The sequence below is a fragment of the Saccoglossus kowalevskii genome, chromosome 9 (genome assembly GCF_978046115.1).
Source record: "Saccoglossus kowalevskii chromosome 9, keSacKowa6.1, whole genome shotgun sequence".
Taxonomy (NCBI): Eukaryota; Metazoa; Hemichordata; class Enteropneusta; family Harrimaniidae; genus Saccoglossus; species Saccoglossus kowalevskii.
The window spans coordinates 27,202,611-27,214,384 of NC_140649.1; the positions used below are offsets into that span (position 1 = coordinate 27,202,611).

The 11,774-nt window shown below is 33.0% G+C and overlaps 1 protein-coding gene across 1 annotated transcript; it reads right to left on the bottom strand.

Annotated features, from left to right (window-relative positions):
* Window positions 1-7,424: 7,424 nt before the first annotated feature.
* Window positions 7,425-10,126, bottom strand: LOC102804014 (uncharacterized protein C14orf93 homolog). The gene is made up of 4 exons (XM_085503801.1): window positions 9,927-10,126; window positions 9,706-9,800; window positions 8,791-8,903; window positions 7,425-7,904 (listed from the first exon to the last, which is right to left on the bottom strand). Exons 1-4 carry the CDS (start codon window positions 9,995-9,997, stop codon window positions 7,617-7,619), a joined length of 567 nt encoding a protein of 188 aa, XP_085359927.1. The 5' UTR covers window positions 9,998-10,126; the 3' UTR covers window positions 7,425-7,616.
* Window positions 10,127-11,774: the final 1,648 nt, after the last annotated feature.

Here is an 11,774-nt window from a genome sequence, read left to right on the forward strand (position 1 = left end):
TCGTTTGAACAATCAAATTTGCGATCACATTTCTGGTTTAATGGGATACACTCGCCTTTGGAGCAATTAAATTCAGAATCATTACAGTCGCCTTAAAGAAAAAAATAACACATTACAGGTGCAATCAGCATTACCTGTCACAGGCATCTTGTTAACATTTTCCAGGTGATTGGTAAATGTAACATCCATTATTAAATTATACATATATTACAACTAATCTAACACAATTATTATTATTATTATTTATATTATCATATTAGATAACATAATGTCATCCAGAACTAAATAATAAAATATTTGCACGGCTAAACAAATGAAACATTTGGTAATACGGGAAAATACAAACCTAGGTCGAAAATCAAATTTCTGCATAACTGAGATCCAGATGGGAGGTTTGACTCCGAGAGTTTTGTGAATTAGCCAGTTAACATATCAACAACATATGCTCAAATCAGGGTCAAGAAGTACAGCATGCTTGGCAATATGACATTCATCGGTATTCACAAACGGCTTTGGTTAAAAACGGCAATACGAAACGAGTTTTTAACGCATTTAACACATTACTTTTTTTTTTGTAAAACTTTTGACCATATTTGACCGCTAAATGCTTAATTTTCAAGTCGATTGAATGACTCCTCAAATTAACAAAAATCTTAAAACGGCGGTCAAATCAGCTGGTTGTCAGTAGTTCAGGAATAATTTTAAGTCGACGATCAGATTACTGTGGCATCAGTATAAAACTATTTCATTATCAGAAGAAATCCAAGTTGACCGCCAAACAATGTGACCAATAATGGAGATTAGCAAACAGCAATGGCCTTTCTACATAGACGCCAAATACTAAATTTCAGATCAATGTATTTTTAGGTTGTTCTGAAGACGATGTCATGCATGTTTTGCCAATATATTTTTTATTCATGAAACACGTAGCCCATATACCAGTAATGCTATACCAATAACATCAGAATGTCTACAATTTAGGATAATGTTCAAAATAATCACTCCTGCTTTAACGACCACCACAAGAAAACTTTTCGCAATTTCCCCCCGCATACCTTCAAGTCAAGGTCGATAAAGTTTGAAAAGTGCCTTATTTAATTTATCATTTGTGGGATTTGGATGACTAAGGAATCCGTTTAGAGAAAAAACAGAACGCACAGACAATAACAATAAGGCTACAAACTTTGCGTTTAACCCTAGTAATGTCATATATCATAACAATGTACCAATAATTTACTTACGGCAGTTTTTTTCATCTTCTGAATTTAAACAGTCTGTTACACCATTACATTGCATATATGGTTTGATGCAATTGTTTTCGATGTCAATACATGGTATATCATTTTCAGAACAAGGCTCTTGTAATAGAAATAAAAACAGTTTTGTAAACATATTTAGCATTAACTGTCATTTCACAACAAGGCTATTCGAATTCAGTATGCAATTTAAGTAATTAAATGTATTATAACAATTTTGATATTTATTTACATATTAGGTCATGCGATATGCAATATAAAATTATAAATATTAGATTTATTATTATAAAGGCGTATTTGTGTTGCTGCACCTAACCAAGAAATAAATGGAATACACTAAGCGCTCACATTTTTCTGGTATCTGTCTTGAAGAGGAGTGACGTCACACCACGCGCATCAATGAATATATCGAACTAGTTTTTAAAAGGCGTTTTAAAAGGTTTTAACAAGTTTTTAAAAGACGTATTTGTGTAGGCTGTACTTAAAAATGGGATACCCTAGCATATGATTACGACTATATAATTAAAGAACTATTCGTCATACACGTCGTACATTACACGAATGTTTATAGAATGAGTTCTCAAAATACATTTAAAAATATTATTAGAGTTACAAATCTATGGCCGACGAATACAATGTGCAACATCATTCCATAAAATGGGGGCACAGTTTCGTTTTCAAAAGAAATTTGGCATTTCCAATAGAAAATAAGATAAGTATTAGATGACCTAACGCTACGAAGACATCCTTCGTATCAGTGTTTGAGCAGAATTATTCATAGTTATAAACACAGTCAATTATGTTTTGATTCTTCAGGAAATGCAGTTCAAAAACAAATTAAATATAGATGTAATGTGGTGAAATAGTTGTTTTAAACTTCCTCGTAGCCGTTTTATACACCAAAGTCTGATTTTTATCATTTTAGAAAAGGATTTGGGTTATTATATCATTGTCCTAGCCTCTAGCATAAATTATTAAATAACATATACACACAAATACGTTTCAACACGTAACACGGAAAGAGCCTCATGCGATTTATGAAAAGATACACTTTGATTATGAATACGTTTGTGTCTTAAACATGTCAAAATATGAAATGGATATTGTGAGAGTTGTATATACCTTTTAATAATGTACACATTCAGTATTTTAGAGTTTTCATGATCATATCGACAATATCAAAAACATGATATAGGACCACCAGCCGTATATCATGTAACAAACCGTTGGCATATATGCTAAGGTTCATACCAAACACATCAAGAAGGGTAACAAACATTCCCTTGGTGGTAGTTGTAGTATTAAATATGCAAAGCACGGAGTAACAGCTGGAAATCACTCATCGATATTATCGTCCAGACTTACCCATATTTAGCAATTAAAAGATGAGTAAAATCAATATAAACGCAAAGTACTTAAAATTGAATACAAATTATATGAAATACACATATCTTACCTTTATACACGATTGGGAAATATTCATCAGATTTCGCTATGTCATCATATATTGTGCTCTTTATAGCTGATCTCCGCATCCTATTCATATTACACATCGTAACAGAAGGAAACTCAATGGTAGTATTCTCTGTGACTGTCAGCTTAAAAGTTACATCGTAGTCGAAATATTTAATAATTAATGCACTGGCATGTAACGTGAACACACAGAAGGAAACCAGAACAATAATGCTCCATATGATCTTGTGCATTGGTTTCACCGATGATGACACACGACTGATCCCATGTGCTGATGTTGCTGATGCAAATTGTGACATAACATCGGAGAATTTCTTATTTTTGTTTGTGGTGGTTGTTATACGAGGGGTGTCGGCCTCTTTGGATATGGCTTCAACGATTGATGCATCAGTCTGTCCATCATCAGGCTGAGTTTCATCCTCAATGACATTCATTTCTGTCGAGGTAATAAGAGACAAACGATATACCGAATTTCGTAAATATGCTAAATACATTATTCAAGTGAAAGCATTGCAGTCAAATTAAATCTAACTCGGTTATATAATTTATCCTTAGTATGTAAATTATAGCTTGTGATATATTTTTAGACGATTATATTACACGACAGTTGTTAAATTTAAAACGAAAGCGGAGACAAACTGTCTTCAACAGATGATTGTATATACATATTTAATTAAAGCCTATGTAATACAAAAATGGATTTTCTTGAATAAAATATGTTATTCAGAGTAATAACTAATGAGTAAGTATTAATTATCAAGTGAATAAGTGTGGTTAGCTATCACTTTTTGATATTGATGCATTCAAGGCATTTATACTTTTCTTTTATTGCATTCTCAATAGACACAGTATAGAATATCTTTTAAAACTAATTATGTTTTATTGTAAACTAGAAAGAATGTACAGTTTAATACTCGCTGTTTTCTAATCAGACAGGTTCGTCACCAAGTATTGCGCCCGATGCATGGTTAAATCAACAGACACAATATAGAGTATATTTTAGAACTAATTGTGTTTTATTGTAAACTAGAAAGGGTGTACAGTTTAATACTCGCTGTTTTCTAATCAGACAGGTTCGTCACCAAGTATTGCGCCCGATGCATGATTAATTCAACATACTCAGTATATAGTATCTTTTAGAACTAATTGTGTTTTATTGTAAACTAAAAATGATGTACGGTTTAATACTCACTGTTTTCTAATCTGACAGGTTCGTCACCAAGTATTGTGCCGGTTGCATGGTTAAATATGCTAATTTAGTATACTTCAGTAATAAAGCTGGGAAACTAGTTATGTGGCATTGTTCTTGTGTATGACGTATGTAATAAGTGCCAATTCACCTTATGTATTTTAGCACTTTGTCTGGTCACACGTTACTAATACTGAATATCTGTTATGCCATTCTCTGTCACATTTAGCAATTACTTCAAGCAGAGTGCATGTTCGTCGACGGACTGCTTCAACCCTATAGCTAGAGAACTGCGAGGTGCCTGAACGTACTTTGCTACGTTACTGTCACGATGGCCAAAAATATTTCTTGGAACTGACCTTTTTCAGGAAAAAAATGTTTTCATACATATGTGTATGTATATCAAATTCTCATGTCTTCGATTTGTATTTGTATGACAGCATATTGAAATTAATTAACTATTTTAAGAAGTAATCATTCTGAATAATTATAATATTATTAGCACAGAGTTTGTACAATATGATTGTGTTAGTGTATTGGGCCACAACCGAGTGCAATTTATATAGTAATCAATGTGGTTTGAATATAAAAAGTAAAGGTAAAGGTAATATATCTATGAAATGTTCTGAATGCTTGGCTTCAGTTTGTAACACCCCTGATTATGTGGGTTAATGTTTGCGCCCATCATATTTGTATTTATAGTCTAGTCGCATACAGTTGGAGAGTTAATATTCACGAGTTCTTGGTATATATTGTATTTGGCCAATATTGAAGGTAAAGAAATTCATTGTAAATAATGTTCATATACCAGACTGGATAACTTTGGTGTTTACAGTAAATATTTGTGTATGCCTGGCATACAGTATATAAATAACTTTATAGTTTGATAGTGATGTCATGTTTTTTTGTCGATCCTTGTCATTTCCTGGCGTTCGGGGTAACATGCATTGCTTCCAAAAAACGTGTCATGATGAGCAATGTTTTTATTCGTTGGTGTAATAAACTGCATTTGGATTAACAGTACGATAATGTATTTGTATTGCAAGTGTTGTTGAACCATCTCAAACATGTTTTGCAATTAAACTGTAAAATTATATTATACATAATGCTGTGCATGACTTTTTTATATGCTGATTTGGATTTGTTTGTGTCAACAACCCTTTTCTGTATTGATTGAAAACTAATATGGTGCAGTCCTCCTAAATAAATTTAATATCCATCTATATATTGCCGTAAGGCGATTGAGCACAAACTGAGCACAGAAATGTCTCGGCAAAAATGCCAGAGATACTAGCTCGTCGCTAGTCAATTTCAATATGATTGATTGTGACTCCCGGTGAATGGTTAAACAATTGATTGGTGGACGGACATGTCTAGATTAGTAGGTAACATATAATGGGGTTAGTGTCATTTGCCTACAAAGGTCAAGTAATGTCGTATTACCATCATTTCCGGCCGTTGTCAAGCAATATTGTTAAATGTGCACTCGAGAACCCAAAGGTGTTCCCAATACATAGGCCGGTAAGAAATAATAGTTGAATACTTAATACACAATTAAGCCACCATACGACTTAAATTTGTAACCATTGAGAGACGCATAACGATGAATTACAAAGATAGCTCGAAGTGTCTCTTGATTTGTTTGAACCAATTTCATAATTACCCAAAAAAAGTAGCCACGTATTGTGTGGGAGGTGATTGAGTGACGTGGTATTTGAAAGAGATCAACGCAACCTTTGACCTCCTAACAATTATCAGCTTCATTTTCCTGTATTTACGTGATAGAACCAGAGTTATATCAGTAGTCTTCACGCATCTCAACAGTAACTCAGTAAGCGCTAGTGGCAATTCACTGCAAAATCTAATCGAGCGTGTCGTCAGGTTAGATGTGTGGGAAATAGAATGGTCGAACACCTCGCATGGTACTTGGACAAACTTTTGTTGAAGCAAGGTATTGGTATATTACATTGATAACAAAAATAAATTGTCATCGAACAAGCTATGTGTTGTCATTTTAGAAGACGACCAGTTAAGGAGATCATTATTGGAAACTGTTAAAACCAATCAAATTCTGTGGTCATTGGGTCAAAAAGGAAATTATTTACACGAAATATTCAGATACATTAGTCTTGTTTTACACCATTGTATTCACTAAGACTGTGAATGGGTGTGTGCTTTGGCTTCGACAAAATGTCCAGTTGTTAAGAAGCATAACGTCTACGTCTTTCAAGTTCATTCTTTTCATAAAACAATACACTCTAATTGACAGTAAATTCTAATCGATTATCAACCCGTCATAGACCTTGTGTCAAAACTATTGTTTGAACTGTCTATCAATCATATATTTTAACTGTCTACTTAATCTACCATTCACCAAATCTACAAACAATCTACAAACTTTATTTTCAAATTTCGAACACTATACACTACGTGAAATTACGAAAATACAGACTGTATCATGCTGCATATTAACTTGTATTAACAGAAAATACACCAAAATATACAAGAATGTTACAATGCATTCATGTGAATATAATGTGAATACATGCTGTATTCACATGTAATTGCACTCTTTTAATACAGGTACAATACACATCCTACATTCAGTTGTATTCATGCTGAATGCAATCCTGCATTTTTCTGTATTATTGCTATATTTCATATGAATACAAGCTGATACAAGCAGTGTACTTTTCTGTATTTATGATATTGTAAATATAGTCTAATGCAAGGGACTGTATTTTTATGAATTAATGGAAAAACAGCTTAATGCAGGGAACTGTATTTTTATGAATTAATGGAAAAACAGCTTAATGCAGAGGACTGTATTTTTATGAATTAATAGAAAACAGCTTAATGCAGGGAACTGTATTTTTATGAATTAATGGAAAAACAGCTTAATGCAGGGAACTGTATTTTCATAAATTTATGGAAAACAGCTTAATGCAGGGAACTGTATTTTTATGAATTAATGGAAAAACAGCTTAATGCAGAGGACTGTATTTTTAAGAATCAATGGAAAAACAGCTTAATGCAGGAGACTGTATTTTTATGAATTAATGGAAAAACAGCTTAATGCAGGGAACTGTATTTTCATAAATTTATGGAAAACAGCTTAATGCAGAGGACTGTATTTTTATGAATTAATGGGAAAAAGCCTAATGCAGGGGAGTGTAATTTCATTAATTTATGCAATGGTTTAATATTGAAACTTTTTTTCTTATCATAAGGTCAGCATTAATACAAATACTTCAATACAGGGACTGGCACTCAATTTGTTTGAAGGTTTAAATAAAATATCACAGAATTGTTGTTACAAATATCATTATCATTATGCAGTCCTGCATGTAAGTAAGTGGTAAATTCTAATTTATGTGCTAACATCGGCCTTTGTTTGACATTTTGCAATGTCACTTAACTAATCCCATTAAAGTGGTGTTTCTCTATCCTATGGATCGGGGGTATTCTATTAAAGACAATCACAATACACAAACAACAATTAAATAAAATGAGAATAACTTGTATTGTTTATTATTTAAAAAAAAAGAATGATGAAAATAAATACAGGTAATAATTTGTTTTAAAATACATGAAAAGCAGCCTCTCACTCCATCCCCACACAAAGTACTTATCACTGTGCCTTGAGATCAATTTGTAAATAGTTACAGGGTCAAATTAAACACAACACAACACAAAGTTTAAATTACACAGCTGGCAGAAAAATGTTTATTTGGTTTATTTCTGAGGGAAAAAACTGTTGCTCTGTGCCTTTGTTTAACAAGCCTGTCCGTAATCCCTCTATCATTGAGTCGCTGGTCCAATTTTATAACGAGTTCATTTAGCGGGACAGCCCTCCACCTTGGAGATCTGAGGAGGAGAGAACCATCCTCCTGCTCCTCCTCATCAGACATCAATTCAGGTTGTACTTCTTTCCATATGGCTCTCTCCTCCTCTCCATCCACCACTCTTCCACGTCTTTTCATTGTCTGGAAAAAAAATTGTTTCATAAGTTAACTATACATACATGTTTCAATTTGTTAATTACAATGTATATTATCAATATAAATGTTTGAAGACAATGTTGTCTGTACCATTGACTGATTTTTGGGTTTTAGATCATAATATAATTTTAACAGGGCACTGTTTGCTAAAGATACCAAAATATTGTAAATTGGCTCTATTCTATCATTAGGATACGTCAACTCCAACATGTTGAACGTTGAGAGAAAAAAAATCAAATTAGAATAATACCGTATTTTCTCTATTAGAAGCACACCTCCAATAGAAGCACATATGATGTTTTTATTTAAATGTGCATCTGGTGTTTACAGTGTTCCAGCTATCTTATCCAGTTTGTGCTTTCATGCTCCTATTCAGACTTTACGCAATTGCTCACTTTTTAAATCTCCATCTCATATCAATGTTTATAAATTTTTACCGTTAGTACAGTACGATGTATGAACTCTTATAATGATATTACTAAATTTTATCACATGATTGATATTTTCAACAGCATGGGTGATTTTAAATCGACTTTAGCTAATGCTGTTTATAACATGAAAGCAATCCAGTTATGGTTTTTGGGGAAGAATTAAAAATTCAACCGTACAGAACAAATTTGAGAAATTACCACTCTATGTATCTACACACACTAAGTGTGAATGCAATCCAGGCAATCCCGCTAACAGTTTTGAAAAACTACATTTCTTGACCTAATGTGCAGCATTACAAGTGTATCCTCTTCAAGTGAGCAAATTCCCATCTACAACTCAAAGCTGTACATGTATAGCAGTTTTTGAAAAGTGATTCATGGACAGATGTCTCAGCATTCACCACCACAAAACAATAAAAATTAGTTAACAAAAAACTCACCTGCCAACGGAGTGTGTGTGATCGCTTATTCTTTGTATTTTTTGTCTTTAATGTCATGTTTGCAGCTTCTTTCGCCCTAATCCTTTGATTTTCATAGGCTCTTCTCACAGCAACTGGAAAGGAATTGAAACAAAATTATATGCTGCTATTAAAGATAGAGTTTAATCTTTCACATATTTCTTGTGTGTTCTTTCTATGAATACTCTTGTTCAAGTGATCATCTGTGAATTCAAAACCATAGCTGTGGTGATTAGGGTGCCATTTAAATCTTGTTACACTGCATCCATATACATGCACCCCTCCCATCCCATTTGTAACGCATCCCCGGAATGGGATAATAGCAGCAAACATATAAACTTTGAAATTATCTTGATCTGAACTTGGAATATTTTTGGAAAGTATATTGGCCCATGTGCAATATGTTGAAATATAGAAGGCCTAACATTCAATTGAACAAACCTGGAAGAGAACCAGCCCTTGTATCTACATTATGAATCTCAACACAATCTATCGAAAATGTGCAACAATATGCCAAAACCTGAATACGTTGAAACTAACAAGTCAGGGTCTAGTCTATGTCAAAAACATTCATGCCATATTTTAAAAGCAATCTTACATGCGGTTGATGAAAAAATAATCTTTGATCAAAAATGATAACATTTGCTAAAAAGAGAGATTTGCAATTATTGTCATGAAATAAACTAATCTGACAGAGGACCATCTGATGTAGCATTGGTTTGAATAACAAGACAGCTGACATTTATGCAGATAAAATATTCATAAAGTAGTGCACTGCATTAAAAAAAGCACTGTAAGTTGAAATGCAATGAACTAAATATATTTTAATTATCAGGTACCCAGTAAATAATTAACCAAAATGTATACATGCAGAAACCAGTATCAAAATTTACTTACACTGGTACTCTTTCTCAGAATACTTATTCTCAAACTTCAATCGTAGCTGATCTATTATTTTTTCTCTTTTATTTATGTTATGTGCAACATTCCAGCTGTAACAAACAAAAAGACAATATGCAATTATAATAATAAAATAATGATTGACAAAAAAATAAAATGCTGTTGTTGGTGACTGATAAATTAATGGAAAAATCTTAATATGATAATTATAGTAGTACCAATAAGCTATTCTCCAAATATCAGTAGTCCAGAAAAAAATAAACTGACAAAATTGATGGAAGCGGGACATCACAAACCCCCACAAGGGAGTCAGACCAGGTGCACATGAAGCATCTGCTGCTGGCAAGCCACACCCGCCGTGATGATTTTATTCTATAAACTAGTATAACAAATACATGCTGAACATAGAACCATCACTGTTGGCCTTAAAGTTGTAATATTTCCTCTTTTCGAAAATATGTTTTACTATACTGCGTACAGTATAATGCCTGAAAACGGTCTGTTTTAAAAGACTGAGTTCTCAGCAACTTGGGGAGTCCCAAACAACATGGTTAAATGCAGACTGTTGTATTGCTGGCAACTATTCACTTTTATCACAATGTGTTTTTTGCTATGTTTTGCTAAGTTTCTTCATCTGTTTATGCTTTTAATATGCAATCAGACTCCCTAGGCCAATGCTGATAAGGTAACCCACTGTTGCATCATGGGATTTAATTTGTCCCATAATAACTTAGCAATTTTCAATGGGCAAATTATTGCTACTCTAGTTAATTTTTTTTTATTTGGAGACTCTGCACCTTTGAAAGACTTCGCAACATATTGCAGACTTCCGTTTTTATCACTGTCTTTGTATGGCTAACAAAAGCAGGATTACCTTTCGATCAATACATGTTATTGTTTTAAATACGTGCAAGACGAGACTGACACTTGTAAACAAAAACATAAGCATCACGGCGAGTGACCAAGCTTCAGAAGACTGGGGAAAACACTGACTGTCTCAACAAACACCGAAACAAAGGGGTTACAACTGTATTTAACTCATTTGCATAAATTGCAAGCTGAAAGCTAAGTAAAAAAATGTTGATCCTACAGTCAACAAAGAAAAAACAATTGAAAGACAATTTCACAAATATACAAAGAATGTTGTGAAAAACTTTAGATTCCTAAAAAAGCATACTGTATAGCTTTGCTTAATGATATGACTATTTTTATTTACTCACTAGAGTATTATAAAAAAGATTAATAATGAATAGATCAGTCAAACTGACTCATCAATGAAGCTTTAAAAATAAAAATAAAAAACTTTACTGGGGTTTAATTACTACATCAATCTACTCTATTCATCTATATGAACTACAGGGGAGTAGTTTTACATATGGTACAGACCATTTTTACAGATCCTTTCATCAACAGATAAAACAGGAAGCCATGCATACTTCAATAAACTTGCACTGTGAACCACCGAATGGTACAGTGTTCTCCACAATCCAAATTAGCTGGTGGGCGGCCTAATTAGCATAAATTTGCATATCAATTTGCATATCATTTACATACAGCATTCTCGCATTTATGACATGAACTGCAATACACACTAAGTTATTTACTATTCTCTTTTTAATTTAATTTAATTGGAACATGTTACAATTTTTTGAAATACAAACAGATTGGTCACTATCAATATTTACGAAATGCAAAAGGTTTGAAATCGGTGATTTATGCGTTCGCAAATTATTCTGCGTTCATGAAATGCAATTCGAGTAACCAAGAGCAAGTACAAAACATAATTGAGTTATAATGTAGAAAATATACGAGATGATTTGCCCACGAAGCCAAAACGGACAATTTGTCAAAACAAAATCCATAACATTTTTATTTGTGGCATCAGTACTCACCCGTGCCGACGGACGGTAAGATGCATTTACGCATGTACGGCCACGATACGTTGCGTTTTCACACATTGTTTTGGAATTCAAGAAAAAAATGCTAGCAATCGGCAAAATAAAAGAATCTGATATGTTCTCGAAAGATTAGACATAAAAAAATAGATAAATTGAAAAAAGTACGTG